Raw genomic sequence first — 23,757 nt, forward strand, 5'->3', positions numbered from 1 at the left:
CAGAGCCCAATGTGTTTCTGAAAATGTTTCTTTCAGGTTATCTATTTGAGCCCTTCATGACTTATTTTATGTATGTGGTTTCATTGATAATGATGGTGGCCTCAAATAATTTAGTAATTTGAAAAAAAATAAGACTATTTTCTGTAATAAATATGTAGTCAGGTGATTATATTTCACTCTGTTAAATTCCTCCTGAAGTTATACTAATCATGCTAATTATGTCTATCATTTCTTTACACCCCTCTCTCCATGAAAAAGTAGTGTGGCTAAACTCAAGTGCTGCTCCCTCAGTCGCCTGTAATGGCTAAATTTTAGTAAATAGTAATGTAACTCCATGTTTGAGTTTATTTACTTCTGACCCATCTAGAGAAAGACAGAAAGACTGACACACCCCTGTTCACAAATATTCTAGTCTCCATCTCACAGAAAACCTGATTCAAGGTTTGAAACATGGAACTATTATTATTACTAGTAGTAATAGTAATAATGCGTTATTATTATTATTGACTTAATTAGCTAAAGTGCTCTAATATACATAACCATTTTAACCATTTAGATAGAATTTCACAATAGAAACATGAAGCTCTGTAAATATTTGGGGACTGAATTGACTTGATTAAATCACTTAAATGCATACAGTGCTAACCCTTGGCAATGGATACTTATTTTTCACTTTAATGGAAAAACAAAGTTTTTAAGTTTGCTATATTTTTACTTATTATTTACTTTATGAATACATAACTTCCATGGCCAAAGTTACATTTTAAATACTTCATTTTTGTACTAGAGGATATACTTCTTATCCCATCAAATGTATTTCTAAGGGGATCCTTGATTTTAGTTTTGGTTTTGTTATGTCTGTTTTCCAGTGAGCTCTGACAGTTACAGTTTCTTCTGAAATTTCATCAGATTTCAAAAACAATGAAATGTGTTTTAAAAATATATTAGGTGGTAAGTGAGAGTAAAGTTTCTTATAGTGCAACACAATATTTTACAAATCTGGAATAAATTTGATTAGTTACTTTTTTACATGGTAGAAACAGAATATCTGTTTACTGAATTTGCAAATTACAAAATAATATTACAAGTAATACTATTGCTTTATAATATATGTAAGCTTGTGAGATATATATATATGTAAAATTATGTCATCTAATATCAGTTTTTCCTCATTCTTTTATTTTAGATAAATATATATTTATAATATTTTTATATATTGTATATATTTATATATATAACTCTTTTATAAATGATTATAATGCAGACAGTATAAATCAGCTTTACTAAGTCCAGTTTACGTATACATTTATTTACAGTTTTGCAAATATTATAATTCAAACAACCAGTTTGACATTTTTAAATTTCACTGAATATTTTTATTACCAGGCACAGTTGGGGCAGGTTTTATTATTGAACAAGTAAGAACCTATCTAGAATCGTATATTTTGCCGAGCAGTTTTTATAACTTTTTTTATAAAGAGCACATTAGAATCATATCAACTTTTAAATTTTTATTCATTTAAATATTGTTTTACTGGAGTTTTTATATTCTTTGAATTTTTATATTATTCTTACTTATCATATATAACATGATAAACACATTTTTAAAGTCTGCAAGTCTCAGTTTTCATATCTGAAAAATGGAGAAACTAAGATATTTAAAAAACTGCTGAATCATAAAGTATCTAATTCTTTGTTTTATATTTAAAACATTAAGTCTTACATTGATAACTTCAAATATTCCATTAAATGCTGTTTAGCAAAAGTGGTTTTATTCTGTGAGAAGTGTAGGTTTTAATGAAAACAATTGATGTCTCACTATGCTGGTGGTGGTTAGCTAAATTTCTTGATTTAATACCTTTATTAATTTTTAACATATGGTTTGCTTGCTGAATAACATTCAGGAATGATATTAAGAGAACTGTATCATGAAGTGAAGATTTCTACTGAACCATAGATTTTACAAATGGAGTTATATTTTGGTCAAAAGGATATTTGATTATATTTATGACTAATAGTTCTTGCCAATGTGCCCTCTACCAACAAAGCAATGACTCAAAACATCATAAATGTTTTAACAAAATTATTTCTCTTTGAAATGTGTAGAACAAAGGCACGTGGTCACATTTACATTTTATATTATCTGAGAAACGGCTCAGTGTTCCAATATTCCACAGGGTACAATTTAGCCTTTATAAAAACAATGCAGCAAATTGAAACAAATTGCAAGAATTGGCTGTCAAATTGTCTGGTTGTAATCACAATTAAATATTCCCTGTATATATTGTTTCCAGGATCAAAGGGAACGGACCTACTCGACATTAAAAACCAAGTCCACTTCAGCCTCCATTAATAACTTGAAGCCAGGAACAGTGTATGTTTTCCAGATTCGGGCTTTTACTGCTGCTGGTTATGGAAATTACAGTCCCAGACTTGACGTTGCTACACTAGAGGAAGCCACAGGTAAAATGTTTGAAGGTAATTACCACCTTTGGTTTGGATTCTTATCTCTATAACGCTGGTGTAATTTTTATTTCAATATTGAGTGTCATGATTTAGTTCAAGGTGATTTTTACATTTAAAGGTGAATGTATGTGCTGTACTGTGCTTAATCTCTCCGTGGTGTCGGGCTTTTTGCGACCCCGTGGATTTTAGCCCACCAGGGTCATCTGTCCATGGGGATTCCCCAGGCTGGAATACTGGAGTGGGTTGCCATGCCCTCCTCCAGGGAATCTTTCCAACCCAGGGAGTGAACCCAGGTCTCCCACATTGCAGGCAGATTCTTTACAGGTGAGCTTAATCAGGGAGGCCCTGAATGTATGTGCACATATAAATATATATCTATATACTTTGTAAAGGTTATTCAGAATAATAATTTAAAACTTACTATTTTGTGATGTTATACACTTTGTCTAATTTCTTTAATACATACTGGGTTTATTTTGAGAAGATTAAGTCAGAAGCAGAAGCAAAGCTTGCTCAAAAGTGTATTTACACAAGCTGTCTTCATAGACCCTCAAATGATCTTCTAGTTGTCAGGCAAAGCTGCCACTTCATAGACACCCCTAAATGAAGCCAGAAAGTATACCAAGATGGGCCACAGAAAGATAATTTATAAAAATCAGGGTTAATTGAAGCTACTTGAATTTTAGCAATGATTTCGAAACTTGCCATTCAGGAGGAAGACTTTGTATTTATTTTTACTTTTGTCATCTGTTTTTTTCAGTTTTATGAAATATTTCAAGCATAGTAAATAATGTATTTAAAGAATATATGAAATATTAAGAAGAATAATTAAATATCTCTGTATATTCCACTCAAGCTTAAAAATAGAACGTCACCAAAATCTCGTCTCCTTTACCATTTGGTGTTTTATAATGCAACATAGGATCATAACAAAAAATACATGTAATTAGAGTGTATCACAAATAAACGGATGTATCTTAGGCTGCACGTCCCGGTTTACTGTAAGAGGACAAGTTTAGAACAGCTTGAGTACCACTGCTGGCTGTTCTTCAGCTAGGTTGAAGCCTCAGGGTATGTTTCTGTATTTTGAAAGTTTTTTATTTCTCTCAATGTTATTCACATACAAGGTTCACCCAGCTGTTACCTCCTTCTCTCCTTGCCAATCTAATTTTTCATGGAATTCTACACAAAAATTAGCTTAAAATAGTATATGATTTCCTTTTTTCAATTTTTAATAGGAAGTTTTTTTAATAAATTAAATCAATGCAACTTTGATTAAAAAGTTTGATTTTGGGAGAATATTTTTCTAGATATTCTAAAAGTTAGAATAAATTGGTATTCTTTTACATTAGTTCACACTTAGTAAGTTTCTAACAGTAGTCTTTTTTTCAAAATATTTTGTTATATTTTTAAATTGAGCAGTAACTCTGGCAACCTCAAATAATAAAACATATGTTGAAATATATTTTAAATGTAAATCAGTTATATAGAATTATAAACACAAAAGTCATCCATTGAAAAAGATTTCTTATAACTTGGTGTGATAAACTTAGTATTCTTTATTATCTTGCCTCCAAAACATTACAGTCTTTTACTCTATCAACATTTAAACATTTGAGTGGTCTTCTGTTAAATGTATTCTAAGTAGTTTTCCACTTAGACTGATCTTCTGATATTTTACTTTGTAGTTTCTAATATAATTAAACAATTTAAATGATTTTTTCATATTCTACTGATTAGTTCAAACTTAAAGAAACATCAGTCAGTTATACTTACCCAAACATTCTTTATCAGTTAAAGCTTGAGTTTAAAATCTTTAAAAAATTAGTTTGTGTATTTTCCTGACTTTGTAAATTAAGAATATTGGGCCAAACTATTATTTATTACCTACTGAATCCCAGGGACGGAGGAGCCTAGTAGGCTGCCGTCTATGGGGTCGCACAGAGTTGGACACTACTGAAGCGACTTAGCAGCAGCAGCAGCAGAAATTCATAGATCTTATTTCGTTATTTAAAAATGAAATAACTAACAATCATAGAGATTGACATGAAGTAGTAGAATCCAAATGAGCACATGAAACTAATGCTAAAAATGCATTTTGCATTAGAAAGGATTTGGTGATTTTTATCATCAGAATATTCTCTCCACTGGAAGGTAAAGTTTGATGAAAGAACAATCCATATCTCCCATTTACTTTAGTCTTACAAGTGCCTAATATAGTGCTTGACACATAGAAGACACTCATCAAGTAAGCAAGAAATGAATACCTCACATTAATCAAAAAAACAAGTTATCAGTATCAGCTGAAGCTAGTAGAAATGTCCTTGGTTTCACATTTCAGCTCTGCCATATCTGGCTGTGGGACTTTGGATGAGCTATTTCTCTGTGCCCAAGTTGCTAAGAGAGTGATACCCAACTCTCAGAGCGATTGTGAGGATTGAATAAGTTAATGTACACAAAGTGCCTAGCACACAGACGGCTTTGAGTGTCAGCTTTCATTATTTAATACAACCATTCTCAAGTGTTTTGGTCTTGGGAAGCCTTGCTGCTGCTGCTGCTGCTAAGTCGCTTCAGTCACGTCCGACTCTGTGCGACCCCATAGACGGCAGCCCACCAGGCTCCCCCATCCCTGGGATTCTCCAGGCAAGAACACTGGAGTGGGTTTCCATTTCCTTTTCCAATGCATGAAAGTGAAAAGTGAAAGGGAAGTCGCTCAGTCGTGCCAGACTCTTCATGACCCCATGGACTGCAGCCTACCAGGCTTCTCCATCCATGGGATTTTCCAGGCAAGAGTACTGGAGTGGGGTGCCATCGCCTTCTCCATGGGAAGCCTTACAAGCTATTAAAAAATATTGAAGATCCCCAAATAGATTTTGATTATTTGGGTTACATTATTTGATATTCACCATTTTAGAAATTAAAACTGAGAAATTTTTAAAACACAAGTATTCACAAGACACATTTCATTAGCCAGCAGAATGATGACATTATCACTTGTCATCTAAGTTCTGGAAAACTCAACTGTGCACTTGTGAGCATGTGAGAGTAAGTGAAAGAGGCAAATAACATTTTATTATGTGAAAATAGTTGACCTTGCAGATTCCTTGGAAAGCTTCTGAGGTTTCCCAGACATGCTTTAAGAACTACTGATTTAGCACACAGGTTACTGTGCTAGGGATTAGGGATGCACAGAAACACACAAGCACATTTGATGTGCTCAGTTAGTGAGAGAGACTTGCTCACAAGTTCTGGCCATACAGTTAAGCACTGGTAGAGTGCACGGCCCACTGCTATCATAGTGTCAGGAAACAGTGACTCTCGTGCTAGGAAGGAGGGCTAGGAAGATGATCCACCCAAAAGAAGTTACTTGAGCACTGATTGGAAAGGGAATTTAAACATATTATTCCATTTTACATATATCCTAAAATCCCCTTCTACACAGAACCACTGCTACCAATTTTACAATTTTTAAACTGTGGTGTAGTGATTATGACATATAAATTATTTTTAAATGTGTTATCCATGAAATAGATGAAAATATGAATCATAAATAGTGACTACCGTAAGATTAAAGTGTGATCCTAACTATATATAAAAACATATAAGTAAATATTCACAACTTCTAATTCACCATTCACCTGACTTCAGTTGTCTCATTGGAGTTGTGTTTCTGAAGCTAAGGGCAGAAGGGAGTCTAAGACAAGCAAAGAATTAGACCCACGGGACAAACTGAATGGAAATAATTTCAACACATACATGTTTAATTTTTTCCTTCCTTGTGAACAAAACTACTCCATTCTTTTTCCTCTCTAAATATATATTAAAAGAAAGATAAAAACAAAAAACAACCAAACCAGACCAACAAAATTACTTGAAGTCATCTTTTCTCTGTTGAATTATAATAGGCTGTAATTCAGAAATTAAAGCTTTAAAGTTGTTTTCTTTTTCTTCTTTTTCCTTTTCCCTTGTTTCATTCTCTCAGGGAACAAATCAGCAGGTCCTGACTTAGGGAGTGTATATAATATCTCTTTTCAGAAATTTATTTCACTGGAGCTATTTTTACTGTCTTTTCAACATAAGAGCTATCTATAGTTAGCATAAGTATACAAAATTAAGAGACGAGTTGTGAAAAGGAGGGAAACATAGATAGAGAGAGAAAGACCAATTTAAAAAAAAACAAAACACCTTTATGTTGCCTATTGTGGCAAGACACATTCTGCCTACATTTAATTTATTGCTCTGGAGACCAAGTCCCTTGCCACCACTAAGAATGAGTAGTATTTTCCATCCTACCTTAAAGTTTACAGATGTTGATTGTTTCAGAAATAAACAAACTGTATTAGTTTTCATTATATTAGATATTAATCTGTAACTGAATCATCTATTGGAATATACATTTTCACTGTTTTGTATCCATTTGGTTATTTTATTAGGTTTATACTAGTATTGAAAATAGAATATTCTGGGGAAAATATGACAATTGTGAATTGCCAGATAAGTAAAACTTCACTAATTTGGAAAAATACAAGTGAGAAGGCCATGTGACTTGATGAAGAATAAGAATCAGAGGCTGCTTTAAAGGACATGTAAACATATACTGCTCCCAGAGAGACTCTCAGAAAGATTCAGCCGGGTTTGCCTTAACGAGCATAGAAGAATCACTTAGTCTTGTACAGGAAGTGTCTACAATTGGATAATGCTAAAATGTTTTTTACAGTACTTGCAGAAAGTTGGCTCTTCCATAAACAGCCTAGCTCCTCTGTAATCTTAAACTCTCAAATGTGTGCATTGCATACTTTGTCAAATTAATATAAGTAATTCTGTTTATTTTCCTGAATTAAGGTGAATTATAAATTCATATTGATTTGCTATGATTACATCATGATTCTTATTCTGTATTGATGATGTGAGAGATAAATCATTTAAGGTACTTTGAAAAATGCTGAGAGTATGTTATTTGGGTTTGTTTGTTTGTTTTTTTCACACACCAGGAAACAGACACAGTGGGATCAAGTACCTTACTGAGGGGAAAAATGGGGACTTACTAGCAATTGTAAATGAAAAATCTTTATTTCTTGGATCATAACTAAGTTTCCAACAATTAAGCAGGGGATTGCCATTCAACAAGGCATTTTGCAGGGATCTTTCCTAGCTGAAGAATATAAAATAGATGAAAGTATTGTTCTTACCACTTACTTAAAATGTAAAAAATAAAGATTTATTTAAATTTGTTACAATAGAATACATTTATTTAAGTTAAAGGTGAATTTAATAGCATAGATATCTTGCTTATAAGATTTTGCCTAATCTTTCAAGTTGAATAGTATTGAGTATTTTATTGAGCCTTCTTTTTTGTTTGTTTACAGCTACGGCAGTCTCAAGTGAACAGAATCCTGTTATTATAATTGCTGTGGTTGCAGTGGCCGGGACTATCATTTTGGTGTTCATGGTCTTTGGCTTCATCATTGGAAGAAGGTAGAACACAAATTCGTTCTAATCTCTAACATAAAATGTATTGATTTTTCAGAATTATGTCAGCCTATTACTTATTGTTTAGTTTAGAATGTTAACTAGTAAATGCAGTTATTCTTTGTCTCATATGAAACACTAAAGGTCAATAAATTTTCATTCTCCCAAGGTTAGAAGAGGAATGAGTAGTGTCATTTCTATTGGGTGACTCTTTATTAGTTATTTTTTAGAGTTCGATTTTTATAATAAATGTAGGAGATACCTGGGGAAAGATTTACTTTTTTAGTTAATGGTTTCTGGAAGCCATTTAAAATCTGTTGTTGCTGTTTTTCAGGAAAAAATATAAACAAATATTCACTCATTGGTAAATATAAATCTGTTAAATAGGTCCCTTCCACACTGTCTCACACTTTATATTCTTTGCATTTTTCAAATCATGTGAATTGCTATATTATTATTGAGTTCAGAACTATGGACATAAAGTTTATGTATTTTGTTCATAGCTCTAACTAGCAAGTTCTTAAGTAATTAAGATATATCATACTGAATTTTAAATACACAAAACTAGATTATTGATTGAGATCATCAAAATTTTATTTTTTTCCAGGCACTGTGGTTATAGCAAAGCTGACCAAGAAGGGGATGAAGAGCTTTACTTTCATTGTAAGTGTTTGGCTTTTCTTTATTTATTTACCCCAGTTAATACAGAAATCTGATTGTCAGTATTGGCATGAATAAATTCCTGATGCATCAGGCTTGAAAATATACCATGAGCTCAAAATGTTGCTTTAAAGCATTTGAACAAATATGTAGAATGAAAACATTATGTGAATTCTTTAAAAATATATTCAGAAATGTAATCTCTCATAAGAAATTTTAATATAACTGAAAGGATATTCAGCAGCTTTTATGTCACAATTGTTCCTTTTGCAATCTTTGCCCAAGTGTTTCATATCATGCTAATAATGATTCATTAAATGTTGCATGCGCCCATGTTCTAGCTCAGGAATTCATTTCAAGTTAGAAGGACAGGCCCTTTTTTCTACCCAGTGAGTGATGCTATAATGAAAAACTAGACTAAGGAGCCTCTCTCTGTCCATCTGCTATAAACTGGCCATCACAGGTAGATATTTTGAGACACAAATAGTGTAATAATAGGATTCAGTACTCTGATGTTTTCCTGTGGATTTGAGCTACCTGATTCTTAAAGTTCATTTTAGAAATTATATCAGAACATAGCTCAGGGAACCAAAAAAAATAGATGTTCAACTGCATTAATCTTATTGTTGTTGCACATGGATGGCAAGTGAAACCCTGAGAGCTTTGAGAGTAAATGTTGACTTTTTGCACCCAAAGTAAAATCCAATGGATGATGCTCTTATCCAAATCCAGTATTCCTATTTTTAATCCTTGAAAACATTGAAAGTAATTTTATGTATAATTTTTCTTAGTAACCATACTCTTTACTAAAATTTCTCATAGGTAGATAAATTTTCTATAAATGGCATAAGAATGACATCTATTTTTGTGTTACTCATCAAATTCTTGTGTCAGTATCTAAGAAGATATTGTCATGTCCCGATTCTTAAGTCATGGGAAGATGTAGCATCAATCAAGGAAGTGTGTGGTTGAAAAAACACAATGTGAACACCATTATTATCATCCCTAAGTTTCTTCAGCATGTTATTAATTGTTGAACCAACAGTTCCCTTGACTTTAGTTTTCAAAAGAGAAGTGTCTTTATATAATACATATTCAAATCAATGATGAAATTGTAGAATTTGAACCACTGAAGGCAGGGAGGGTATTAGGACTCTAGAAATTATAGTAAAAGTTATGACCAGAGGGGGCTTTATCATGATGATTAAGTTTCAGGGCCCCTGGTTTTCGCAGACTCCTTTCAAGGCCCTGGAAGGGTCCTAACAAGTTAGGGTGTAGAATCTTTCTCCTTAAAGAGAATATCCCAAATTGCAGAAGGTTTAAGCCTCACTAAACTTAAATCTGCCCCTGATTATTGCTGAACACACATGATTCTATGACTCCTCTCCTGGGATTATTGACATACTTCTAATGCTGGTGCTTCCTCTTGCTAACTGGCAGTGATTTTGTGACAAGTCCCAGTGATGAGAGTGCCATAGGCTGTTTATAGCTAGAGGATATGCAGAAAAAGTGAAAGTTATATTTTTTTCTCTTTCATGACATGAGAGAATACTTTTAACACTTCCCCAGACAGGAAGGAGAGGATCAAAACTTGAATGCCTTAATTTTTGTGTCAAGTTTGTATATAGATGACAGTAAACATATATAGAAGAGAGTAACATAAGACTATAGTTCCTGGAATCCCAGATTCTACCCATATGTGAATAATTTGATGGAAGAATCATTTAATAATACCTTAATCAGTATGTCACTTTTCTTTGCTTATTGAAGATATCCAAGACATCCCCAAATGATCAAACGCTGCCTCTTAGTTAATTTGCTTTTAGCTTGCAAGTTAATGCTGAAGGTAAATTAAAACATGGCTTACCTGAGACATGTTGTATAGCTTTCTGCCTAACTGTCATCATTCACTTTTAATATTTTGATGTCATTCCCTTTTTTCACATTTGACATCCAGTTTGTAATTAGAAAAAATAAAGCTGCATGTTTTACCTGCTAACATAGAAAAGATAAACTGGAACTTGTTGTGTATATAAAGTTTTCATCTCTAGAGCAAAATATCAGTGGTGGTTTTAAGATATTTAACATTCATGAGAGATGTAAATGAGATATTACAACACAAAAAGCTCACACTCTTAAATCAAGATAAGCAACAAACCAAAATATTCAGAAACTGTGTCAAAATTGTTCTTATTTTAAAACATCCATTTTTAAACGAATAATGAAAGAAATACACTTAAGATATCCTATCTTGGTAAATCCTTGATATTTTTGAATCACCCTTTTTACAAGGATATCTTTTCTTGTCATTTGATGAGAACCAGGCATTTTATTTGATTTTATGACTGTATTTATAGTACATAAAGTACAACACTGTGGTCACCAGCTATTTACAAGTTGGTGTCCTTTTATTCCTTTAGTATACAGACAATTTTCTTAGGTGCTAAGCCACCGGATTGAATTTTTACAGAAACTTGAAAGCAACCGTTTAACTAGCTTTTAGAGCACTGAATTTAATAGAACGTCCAGTCATTTGTACCAGGTGCCCTCCACTCTCCATGGCCCCAAGTGCTACATTTAAAGATATAAACACAATGGAGGAGTTTAGTGAACCAATTCCAATTTACGTTTTGTTTCCTCCTACCATTTCTTCTAACAATGTCTTCGAATCCAAGCTGGGCAGTATTTCATGTTTTTATGCCAAAATTGCTCTGGCCTGTCAAAATGTTTTGTGACATCTTGAATAAAGAACCATCAGAGACCCGTTTGAGATGCAGAAGGTTACCTCCAATCTAGCTCCCTTATCGCAAAATCAAACCAAAAAAAAAAAAAATGAAAGAAAAAATAAAAAGGAGAAGATGGCTCATTCTCCATCTGCCTGCCAATCTAGGAGGTTAACCTATTGTTTTCTTCCCTTCTCTCTTTTTCTCTTCCCCCTCTCTTCCCTGTACTCCTTTTTCTCTCTTTTCTCTTTCTATCCCCTCTCTCTTTTCTTCTTGTGTTTTTTTTCTCATGTTCAGCTTTAGTAACAAATGAGCATCTGTCAGTTTTATAAACTGCAACAGTAATTGTTTAAGACAATCAATTTTGGATAAACAATCAACTACAACAGAATAAATCAAGATTTTTAAATCCCATTTTTCCTTTATACATTCTGCTTCTTTTTGTTTGTTATGTGTTTATTTTAAAAATATAATTTCAAGTTGATGTGATGACATAAGCACAGTTAGGCTACAGTGTAATACATAAAGAAATATATTGTTCTCCAAATAGTAAGATTTAATGAAAAGATTGTTCAGTGGCTTTGTTAAAAAACAATAAAGTTTTTTTTGAGGATATAGTGTAATTATTTTCATTGCATTAATATAACCAAATATATGCCTATCTATCTTATCTTTGTCTTTAACCAAATGATTAGATTTGGAATACATTATTGTAATTGATTTAAAGTTGACATAGCATTATCTGTTACCTGCATGCTTCTGGGTGCGTTTTAAGACAATTTTAACTTTTAAGATGATTCTATGTTGTTTGAATCTTGACTACCTTTTCTGAGGTGTATTGGCTACCTCCTCATAGCAGTTAAGAACTTCCAGAGCCTTATAATTGAAAGTTCATATAAACCATTCCTCTTTCAAATTGCTGTCATACATGGTTAGCAGATCCCAGGAATATTGTAAATTTTCTAACTTTATTCTGCACTTTGTACATTTGGCTTCTATTGCCCTTCAAGGTGAAGAAGAAACTGTGTCTTTAGTAGATTTCTCTCTGGTTTTGTGATAGCAGTCCCTCACAGCTTGTATTAATTTTATGTATATGTCAACGGTGGTTGGTCTTTAAAAAAATAAATCAAAAGAATAAGTAAGATGTCTAAATGTTTTTAATATTACTGTCAGTGTAGTAGGCTACCTGTAAATGAAATGTCTTCTTTTCCCAGTGTATTAATTTGATTGATTGACTGACTGATAGATTTACAAATGTGTTTCCAAGTCCATTACAAACCTCAATATGGCTTGAACTATGCCATGATAGCAATGAATTTAATTAAATCTCCAGTCTGATAAGAGTCATGTCAGAGAATTTTGGTGCTGTCTTTTGTTGATTTACTGGAAAAGCAATTCAGTTAGTCACCTATGAACTGGATCCTATGTTACCTATAGAAGCTTGCAGATAATACCTATACGCCTGCAGACTGAAGTAGTCTGTTAAAACTGCTGTGAATCAGGTGATGTGGAAGCAAGTTCACTGTTCCAAGGAGCACTCTGCATAATGAAATTCCTGGGCTGACTGCACAATAAGTGCTTTGCTTCATCACAGTCATGCTTTCTTACATCATTACAGTTAAATTTCCAGGCACCAAAACCTACATTGACCCTGAAACCTATGAGGACCCAAATAGAGCTGTCCATCAATTCGCCAAGGAGCTAGATGCCTCCTGTATTAAAATTGAGCGTGTGATTGGCGCAGGTAAGGCTGTTGTAGCTTCCTTGTTCAGCTGTTCCATTTAGCCAAGATCGAAAGTCATACATCATAATGACAGGCAAATAATTATACCTCAAGTATAGAACCTTTGCATTTACCTGAAATGTTGGAAGCAATGAGCCTGTACTTGTTTATGAAATCTTACAAAAAAAAAGTGAAAAAGAAGCATGTGGTGCAGAGAATTGTGTATCTTTTGTCTCTTGTCAGATTTTTAAGATATTGTTCTATTGTAAGCTATTTCATAATAGTTCTGGCCCATCCAATAAATGAATTTATATTTAAAATAATTAGAATGTTGTGAATATTGCTGGAATATACATCCACTGACTTGATTTATCATCTTCCTGCTGTGTTCATTTTTATTATTTTTTGTTATATTTGTAGCTGTTGTACTGTTTAATTTCATGTAGAAAATTAATATGTATTAATTATTTAAAAGGAAAATTATTTTCTATGTGTACAATGTATCTTCACAGTAATTGTACATTTTTGGATGAAATCCTTTACATCTAGCAAACTTAGGTACATATGAATTCCAGATTTTTAAATCTTTCAGAAGTATTGGTGTTTCAAGTCATGAAAACAATAGCAATATGTATAATTTGCTAATGTGCCCTTATACTCCAGTAAACAGTGTACATTTTGCAGTGTATTTCAAACCTAAATGGTGTTTCTGAAAGAGTTTTTGTTAAGCCAGTTAAAAAAATAGTAGTTTGTGTAACAGTTTAAAAAAGTTTAAAAGTGCTTTTAAAGAATTTAATGCAGTTACTCTGAGAGAGGAGATATTTCTGTAATTAAAATACACCTGCCTGTTCTGTTACTTTAGGAGAATTTGGAGAAGTCTGCAGTGGTCGTTTGAAACTCCCAGGGAAAAGAGATGTTGCAGTAGCCATAAAAACCCTGAAAGTTGGTTACACGGAAAAGCAAAGGAGAGACTTTTTATGTGAAGCCAGCATCATGGGGCAATTTGACCACCCAAATGTTGTCCATTTGGAAGGGGTTGTTACAAGAGGTACATATTGACAGTATATTTCATTTAGCAAATGGACTGTCAGAAATCAGTGTTATTTCACAGATACTAAAAAATCAAATTGTAAATACACTGCATATTTTTCATGAGTTTTTCTTTGGATGTGTAACTGACTAAAATAATTTTCTTTTGTGCTACCATCTCAGACAAAAAGTGGATAAATGAATGAGGGTTGAGAATTAAAGAATAAATTTGATAGATAGATGGAGTGACAGATATTTTCATTTATCTTCAAAAGTCATAAATGTAGTACAGTTTAGTCTTTCCATTTTCTGTAAAGTGTCATTTTCTCTGAGTTTTGTTCACAAAACAGGAGTCAGAAGAACACATTGACTTTTATTGTTTAATTTTATCAATCATGACTATGTTCCAAACAGACAGTTAATGATTCTGTGTTTGGCAGCAGCACTAGAAATGTTAGAAATACTCACCACTCACCCAGTCAGTCTTTCAAAAGAGCACTAGATATTTTATCTGGGGTGAGAAACAGAATAAATCGGAAGTTTACATTACAACTTTTTTTTTTTTTTTAATTATATATAGATATATATATATATTTTTTTAATTTTAGGGAAGCCAGTCATGATTGTAATAGAATTCATGGAAAATGGAGCCCTAGATGCATTTCTCAGGGTAGGTAACAAAATTATTCTCCCATTCTAAATATACTATACCTGTTACCAATGTAATTTTCTGAACTTTTCTTTGCAGTATAAAATGTGAACAGTAGAAACTTGAACAGGTCACAAAATTGTCTTTGAAAAGCAGCTTTAAAAAGTCTTAAGACTGGATTGAGGAAGATTTTTTGAGCATTTAAGCGATATAATGTCATTTAAAAATAGTTTCCATTGATATATTACCACAAATACTGAGGATACTGGAAGCCCTGTAATTGGAATACTTGCTGCAGAGTAGCATTTTACTTTTTCAAATTTACAATTATAAATGAAATACAGAGGTAATACAGAGAAAAAGTGAGATAACCATTCAATGTTGGTAGGACTCTACTCTATGGAACCATTTCTCCTAATAGTGTTATATGAACATCAAGCTTAAAATAAAGAATTATTGACATTTTAAAATATGTTATTTTTAATAAATAATAAGTTCTGAATGTAAAACATACATATTTTTATGTTCAGACTTTTCATCTAAGAACATGAAGAGGTGTTAACCTTTTTTCAAAGGGCGAAGAGAAAATAGTAAGAGGAAGAGAACATGCAGAGATCATACATGATCTAGAATGGAACATTCAATCCAGATTAATAAGCATTAAGGGGATTTTGATGTGCTGTGTCTTGTTAATATGCATAGCTGTCAACTTTCTAGAAGAAAGCATCACTTAGCAAATTCATCTATACAAACCGCTGTCAGCTTGCATCGTATTTGGAATTCAACTGGAGAAATCTGTGGGTTAAAAATAAGTTAGAAATATATGGTGGCCAGTTGGTTGCAAAGAGTTCTCAATCCCATTTATTAGCACATCTACCTCAGGGAATCTTTGTTGCAAGTAATATTCCTACCTACAGCACAATGAAAAGTAGAAGATGAAAACAGTCAGCTGGTACAATCCCTTTCTACCTCTTAATTTCTCTCCATTTTTACTCAAAGATTTTTTCACCCTTCCTTTTTTTTACCATTTGGATAAAAAAATCTAATATATATGTCTTCATCCTTTTTATATATGTTTAGACTATTTATGTAAATTTTTAGCAAGTGGGTAAAATGCTTAGCTGTCAGGGCTATTTTTTTAATATTTCATTCCCTAACTTCCTGATGATCTGTGCTTTTATTTTGGGGCTTCCCTGACAGCCCAGTTGGTAAAGAATCTGTCTGCAATGCAGGAGACCCTGGTTCGATTCCTGGGTTTCTGCTGAAGAAGAGATAGGCTACCCACTCCAGTATTCTTGGGCTTCACTTGTGGCTCAGCTGGTAAAGAATCTGCCTGCAATGTGGGAGACCTGGATTCAATCCTGGGTTCGGAAGATCCTCTGGAGAAGGGAAAGGCTACCCACTCCGGTATCGTGGCCTGGAGAATTCCATAGACTGTATAGTCTGTGGGGTCACAAAGAGTTGGACAGGACTGAGTGACTTTCACTTTCACTTTCCCTAACTTTGACTTAAAAATTAGCATATACTTTTGGATTTGCGTGCTTTGAAGCTATTAATTAATACCAGTTACATATCAATATAAATAAATGATTACTAGAACTCTATTTTATATTATTTGACTTTCAAGTTAAATCAGCACCTGTTGTTTTTCACAGATGTCTGTATTATGTAGAAAATTAAGTAGTAATTCCTCTTATATGACAGAAAATCACTTGTGTGCAGACATTTTTCATGGTAATTTTTTTCTCTTTTCAAAGTATGGTTAACTGGACTTTCATTTTTGTCTTCCTGTAGAAACACGATGGGCAATTTACAGTCATTCAGTTAGTAGGAATGCTGAGAGGAATTGCTGCTGGAATGAGATATTTGGCTGATATGGGATATGTTCACAGGGACCTTGCAGCTCGCAATATTCTTGTCAACAGCAATCTTGTTTGTAAAGTGTCAGATTTTGGCCTGTCCCGGGTTATAGAGGACGATCCTGAAGCTGTCTATACAACGACTGTAAGAAAAAGTCTATTATTGCACCTCTTCATATTCCTGCCAATTTTCCTACCGAGAAAGCAGGGCTTAATAATACAAAACGAAACAGGAGAAAAGAGGCAAATTGATCTGTACCTTTGTTAGTTGTGACTTTTTTTTCCTTTTGGAAGAATCATCATCGCTTTTACAGTCTTTATATAGACTAAGAGGAGAAGTAATGATAAGAATGTCAATAGCTTATTTCATATTGGGATGCTTATATATATAATATACATTACAGCATTTGGTTAGTAGTGGTCATAGTTGTAGCAGAAAACTATAAACCCACATTTTAATCAAGATTTTAAGAAAATATTGACTATGCTAATTCTTGTAAGTTTGCAAGATTAGAAAAAAGGAAAATATATGGGGATTGACTTGTATACTATTATTCCAATATTTCCTTCCATTTTAGTAGTTATTTTACCTCATTTGTCATTATCTTTTTGACTAGACTCTGGCCATACAACCACATAAGTTTATAATTGATTTGCCTTAGAATTTAAAACTTAACCATGACATTTAAAAAGCAAGTTAGTAACTTTAAATACACTTGGAGAAATTCAAGATGAATAGACCTGATACTGCTGAGTTGTCAACCAAATACACAGGCATTTAGCTTAGCCTTATAGTTCTACTATAAATGATTTATATGTCATTATATATATCTAAAATGTCAATTTCTTTTAATACAGGGTGGAAAAATTCCAGTAAGGTGGACAGCACCTGAAGCCATCCAATACCGGAAATTCACATCAGCCAGCGACGTATGGAGCTATGGAATAGTCATGTGGGAAGTTATGTCTTATGGAGAGAGACCTTATTGGGACATGTCAAATCAAGATGTAGGTGTTATACTACTTAAACAAAAAGGATTTAATACATTAATATTCATTTTATGGGAACATGTAGGTAATGGCTCATAAGAAGAAACTTTTACAGTTCTAAAAAACATTGTTGCTGAGTTTTCACGATTATTACCACAAATTACCACAATAATTACTGGCAATGGCACCCCACTCCAGTACTCTTGCCTGGAAAATCCCATGGATGGAGGAGCCTGATAGTCTGCAGTCCATGGGGTCGCTAAGAGTCGGACATGACTGAGCGACTTCACTTTCACTTTTCACTTTCATGCATTGGAGAAGGAAATGGCAACCCACTCCAGTGTTCTTGCCAGGAAAATCCCAGGGATGGGGGAGCCTGGTGGGCTGCTGTCTATGGGTCACACAGAGTCGGACATGACTGATGTGACTTAGCAGCAGCAGCAGCAGTGGTTCAACTAATTTTCTTTTGTCTTCATTTTGAAGAATTGCTTTTTCTTTTTCATTTAAATTCTCTAGACCTAATAGAGGCCGGAAAAGGATATTTCTTTAATAAAAGTAATGATGCTGAGCTTGCACAGCTTTAGTGGGAGAGTCACCTGAGTAAAAGATTAATTTATGGAGGGGAGAGAAGGAAGGCTGTGTATTATTTTGTCTTTGAAGCTTATCTTTCTTTTGCTTTTAATTTCCTGAAAAAATCTGTTTAAATTATGTTGTTGGTTGATTTAGTTAAGTTTTAATTTCATGAGACAACGTAAATTTAACAACCAATATGTGTTTCATAGAAATATTTTAGAATATAATCACAATGGGAATATCTTTTAAAAATAAAACTTATTAAATGTGTATCCTGTTGCTAAGGCAACAAGTACATTGTTAACCTTTGAGAAAAGAAACTGATGATAGTTCTCAGGTGTGTACATCTCACTCCAAGAGACTATTTATAAAACAATATAGCATAACGGCTTCCCTGGTGGCTCAGATGGTAAAGAATCTGCCTGCAATGCAGGTAGACCTGGGTTCAATCCCTGAGTCAGGAAAATCCGTTGATGAAGAAAATGGCAACCCACTCCAGTATTCTTGCCTTGAGAATCCCAGGGACACAGGAGCCTGGCAGGCTACAGTCCGTGGGGTCACAAAGAGTCAGACATGACTGAGTGATTAACACTGCAACAATAGCATAAGTGCAACTAAATATTTACTTCTATAAGTTGAATTTTATAAAATTCACATTTTTGTAAGGCAGAAACTTACAAATACTGTCAGATTCATATGCCTTTATTGAAAATGTGAGTGAAATTTAGATAAAAGTAGAGTAAATGTAAAATCTCGGAAGGTACCCTACATTAAACTAGAAATATGGAGAAGACCTTGGTTCATAGCGGAGGAGAGAATTCACCAAGGGAACACTTTGGAAAGTGCAGAAACAAAGGCTTAGTGAAGTGTATGTGGACCAACTAACTAGAGTCACTCTCCTATAACAGAGATACATACATTATTAGTGATCTGAAATGAAGATTGTATGCATGTGCTAAGTCACTTTAGTCATGTCCAACTCTGCGACCCTATGAACTCTGTCCATGGGATTCTCCAGGCAAGAATACCAGAGTGTGTTGCCATGCCCTCCTCCAGGGGATCTTCCCAATCCAGAGATTGAACCCATGTCTCTCAAGTGTCCTGCAAAAGGCAGGTTCTTTACCTTGAGCACCACCTGGGAAGCCCCTGAAATGAAGATTAGGTTGGGGTAAATTGACAAAAAAAGTGTTTTAAGGAGTTTGGAAATGATAAGCATGCATGCTCTTGAAGAATAGAGTAAAAAAAAAAAAAAATAAGTGGTGCTTGAAGAAAGTCTATATTACCATTGAGAAAAAGCATGTGACAAGCAAACCAGTTTGAAGTACTGAATTCTTGAGATATTATAAACCTGTGTAACAACAGAAGCTGCTGCTGAGTCGCTTCAGTCGTGTCCGACTCTGTGCGACCCCAGAGACGGCAGCCCACCAGGCTCCCTCGTCCCTGGGATTCTCCAGGCAAGAACACTGGAGTGGGTTGCCATTTCCTCCTCCAATGCATGAAAGGGAAGAGCGAAAGTGAAGTCGTTCAGTTGTGCCCGACTCTTAGCGACCCCATGGATTGCAGCCTACCAGGCTCCTCCGTCGATGGGATTTTCCAGGCAAGAGTACTGGAATGGGGTGCCATTGCCTTCTCCAACAGAAGCTGACTAAGGTTAAAACTGAGTTATTTTTCAAAAATAGATCATAATCATTGTTATATAAAATTAGTTTTTTTTTTTTTAATTTTCCCTATCAAGTTCCTATGTTTCTTAAAACTAGTAAGTTATTTTCAGACAACTAAAATCAGACTGTTTGTTGGAAGGTGATTTTCAGTACTTCTTTAAACAAATTTCAGCATTGACTACAAAATTCACAGCGAAAAGAAGGAGAGGTTTGAAAAAAGCATTTACTATTTTGAGTTGAATAATGACATAAAACTTTTTTAATGGGGGTCTCTTTATTTTTGGTTTTGGTTTTTTGAAGATAAAAATCTGAATGATGAGTCCGTTTGGCAGAGGCAAAGTTGTTAATATTTGACAGGTCTCAGTGTCAAAGATTTCATGGACTGTCAAAATGTGGGCAAACAAATCCTTGGGGCAGAGAAAGAGAAATATTTACATTCCCTAGACACTCAGTAGAGTTTCATTTCTTTTGACACCTTCCTTCTGTACTAGATTCAAACATAAAGGAATGACAGGAATATAAGATAACTTTAAATTTAAAGTTCACTTAACTTCTAAAAACAAATAATAGAAATGGTTAAGAAAAAAAATCTTCTATTTTAGATTTAAAATTCCCATTTGTTTTTATTAAAAATTAAATATCATAATATATATTTTGCCTTTCAAGTTTTAATATTTTTACTGATCAAATGAAGTTTTAAAAGCACAGTGTTTAATTGTGACCTAGAACGTTAAACACCATCTTTCTCTTTTTTTTCAATTGCAGAGGTCTGAATTATATTATTAAATTTAAATGCAAGAGATTACCTACACAGTTCAGGTTTTATAGTGACATTGATATTAACATTCTTCCTAAAGGATAATATTCATTATTTTATACTTCTGTTAAACTGCTATTTGATCAATTATATATTTCATTTTCAATATACAAATAGTGGAACAAACTTGAATTTAAATAATGAATTCCACTATAGTAAAAATGATTCTCTAGAGAAAGCTTTTTTACTTGGAGTCTCCAGGTAGGAGACTGTGGAGAGACTTAAATGATCTACCAGCTCCTTGATGTCTCTGGAAATCCTGTTTATGTGACTATATTTTATTTTTCTGAAAATTATGCTTTTATCTATTCTTCAGAGATATTAATATTTAAAATATTAGATTGATTGAAAGAAATCACTTTATATGATTTAAATTTAGTGCTAGAAATTTGTCAAGGATTTTATAAAACCCTCAAATTTTCAAATACCTTAGATTATAAGAGAATTTTTTTAAGACATGTGAAACAAGATAACTTAAGACCTAATTTGATAATCAAGTTTGTCAGGAATGCCACAAACTCTGGGCTGAAAACTAAATAAAGTGAGGTTTCTGTGGTTACTCTGAAGAAATAAAAAAGGGGGTGCTCCTTATTAGTAGGGGGCTTCCTGGGTGACACTAGTGGTAAAGAATCCACCTGCCAATACAGGAGATGCAAGAGATATGGGTTCGATCCCTGGGTCGGAAAGATCTCCTGGAGGAGGGCATGTGTGCGGGCAGAAGAGCCTGGCAGGCTACAGTCCATGGGGTCGCAGAGTCCGACATAAATAAAGTGACTGAGCACGAAGTCCCTTAGTATCCATAGAATATCGGATCCAGGACCCTGGCAGACACTAAAATCTGTGAATACTCAAGTCCCTTATATAAAATGACATTGTTTTTGCACTAAACTTGTGAACACCCTCCTGTATACTTTAAATTATCTTCAGATTACTTACAATGCCTAATACAATATAGATATTATGTAAATAGGTATAAATACAATGGAAATGCTGTATAAATAGTAACTGGCATGTGGCAGATTCAAGTTGTGCTTTCTGGAATGTTCTGATTTTCCTTTTTCTTTTTGAGTATTTTTACCCATGGATGCAGAATCTGAAGATGCAAAGTCTCAGGATATGGAAGTATTGTAAAATCAATGAGGTAGACAGTTGCCAGGGGGCTTTGGCCACAATCTACACAGAGGAATGAACAAGACCATGTCAGGAAAAAATGATATGCTTATGTATGAAGATACTTACACCCAAATGGTTCCAAGTAGGAAAAGGAGTACGTCAAGGCTGTATATTGTCACCCTGCTCATTTAACTTATATGCAGTGTACATCATGAGAAACGCTGGGCTGGAAGAAGCACAAGCTGGAATCAAGATTGCTGGGAGAAATATCAATAACCTCAGATATGCAGATGACACCACTCTTATGGCAGAAAGTGAAGAGGAACTAAAAAGCCTCTTGATGAAAGTGAAAGAGGAGAGTGAAAAAGTTGGCTTAAAACTCAACATTCAGAAAACGAAGATCATGGCATCTGGTCCCATCACTTCATGGCAAATAGATGGGGAAACAGTGGAAACAGTGTCAGACTTTATTGTTTTAGGCTCCAAAATCACAGCAGATGGTGACTGCAGCCATGAAATTAAAAGATGCTTACTCCTTGGAAGGAAAGTTATGACCAACCTAGATAGCATTTTCAAAAGCAGACACATTACTTTGCCAACAAAGTTCCATCTAGTCAAGGCTATGGTTTTCCAGTGGTCATGTATGGATATGAGAGTTGGACTGTGAAGAAGGCTGAGTGCCGAAGAATTGATGCTTTTGAACTGCGGTGTTGGAGAAGACTCTTGAGAGTCCCTTGCACTGCAAGGAGATGCAACCAGTCCATCCTAAAGGAGATCAGTACTGGGTGTTCATTGGACTGATGCTAAAGCTGAAACTCCAATACTTTGGCCACCTCATGCGAAGAGCTGACTCATTGGAAAAGACTCTGAGGCTGGGAGGGATTGGGGGCAGGAGGAGAAGGGGACGACAGAGGATGAGATGGCTGGTTGGCATCACCGACTTTATGGACATGCATTTGAGTGAACTCCGGGAGTCAGTGATGGACAGGGAGGCCTGGCATGCTGCAATTCATGGGGATGCAAAGAGTTGGACACGACTGAGCAACTGAACTGAACTGACAGCCAAATTTTTTTCATGTGCCCATAACGTCCATGAGTTTTAACTGCAATAGAAACAGTTAGAATCTAAGCATTTGCAATTAAAGCCAAGAGAGTAGGCTTTCCCATATATCTCCAGCTTTCATTCTTCTTTATAATCTGTAGGTGGTTAGCCCTTTTCATTAATGACTTTTCAAAGAGCAACCGTATGTGTATAAATGGAGTCAAATATAAAAAGTAATACTCAAATTGGAAATACTTACACTTGGTATTCACAGAAGCTTTTAATTGAATTTATGTCTCAATTCACATGGGCTTCCCTGGTAGCTCAGCTGGTAAAGAATCCACCTGCAATGCAGGAGACCCCAGTTCGATTCCTGTGTCAGGAAGATCAGCTGAAGAAGGGATGGGCTACCCACTCCAGTTCTTGGGTTTCCCTGCTAGCTTAGCTGGTAAAGGCTTTGCCTGAAATGCAGGAGATCTTGGTCCTCCTGCAGGAGGAGATCCTTCTCCCCTGGAGAAGGGAATGGCTACCCACTCCAGTATTCTGGCCTGGAGAATTTCATGGACTGTATTGTCCATGGGGTTGCAAAGAGTTGGACACGATTGAGCGACTTTCACTTCACTTTTATGTCTTAGTTCAAATGTAATTTTCATAGTCAAATTATGAAATTTTAAAATTCTTATTCTATGGATTACTTTTTTTTTCTATTTATCATATTCCACAAAGTTGTTTCTTCTTATTTCAAGGTAGGCAAATACATCATTAGTTTTACTAATAGGAGTCATAAGGATAATAAAAGATTAAACTTTCATAAAGATAGGAGACATAAAGGTAATTCCTTAAAATGGTCCATGAAAAGACACTTAAAAGCTTTGAAAACATAATATGCTTAAAACTAAATTTATTCTCAACTAAATTGTGAGCCCTCAACTTTTCCTTTTAAAAGTTATGACTGATTTATTACTTTGATTTGTCTTATATTA

At 34.2% G+C, this 23,757-nt stretch overlaps 1 protein-coding gene across 5 annotated transcripts in view; it reads left to right on the top strand.

Annotated features, from left to right (window-relative positions):
• EPHA7 (EPH receptor A7) overlaps nucleotides 1–23,757 on the top strand; it is a 208,663-nt gene that overhangs the window by 170,183 nt on the left and 14,723 nt on the right. The window contains exons 7-14 of one of the 5 annotated variants that reach the window (XM_005896736.3): nucleotides 2,295–2,478; nucleotides 7,833–7,941; nucleotides 8,543–8,598; nucleotides 12,937–13,062; nucleotides 13,904–14,089; nucleotides 14,679–14,740; nucleotides 16,514–16,723; nucleotides 17,437–17,586. In XM_005896736.3, coding sequence (XP_005896798.1) covers nucleotides 2,295–2,478; nucleotides 7,833–7,941; nucleotides 8,543–8,598; nucleotides 12,937–13,062; nucleotides 13,904–14,089; nucleotides 14,679–14,740; nucleotides 16,514–16,723; nucleotides 17,437–17,586 — 1,083 coding nt within the window. Of the gene's footprint in view, nucleotides 1–2,294; nucleotides 2,479–7,832; nucleotides 7,942–8,542; nucleotides 8,599–11,615; nucleotides 12,454–12,936; nucleotides 13,063–13,903; nucleotides 14,090–14,678; nucleotides 14,741–16,513; nucleotides 16,724–17,436; nucleotides 17,587–23,757 lie in introns of those variants that run through there. The other 4 variants (XM_005896737.3, XM_005896738.3, XM_070376581.1 and 1 more) reach the window with 4 other exon arrangements.

The sequence above is a fragment of the Bos mutus genome, chromosome 9 (assembly GCF_027580195.1).
Source record: "Bos mutus isolate GX-2022 chromosome 9, NWIPB_WYAK_1.1, whole genome shotgun sequence".
Taxonomy (NCBI): domain Eukaryota; kingdom Metazoa; phylum Chordata; class Mammalia; order Artiodactyla; family Bovidae; genus Bos; species Bos mutus.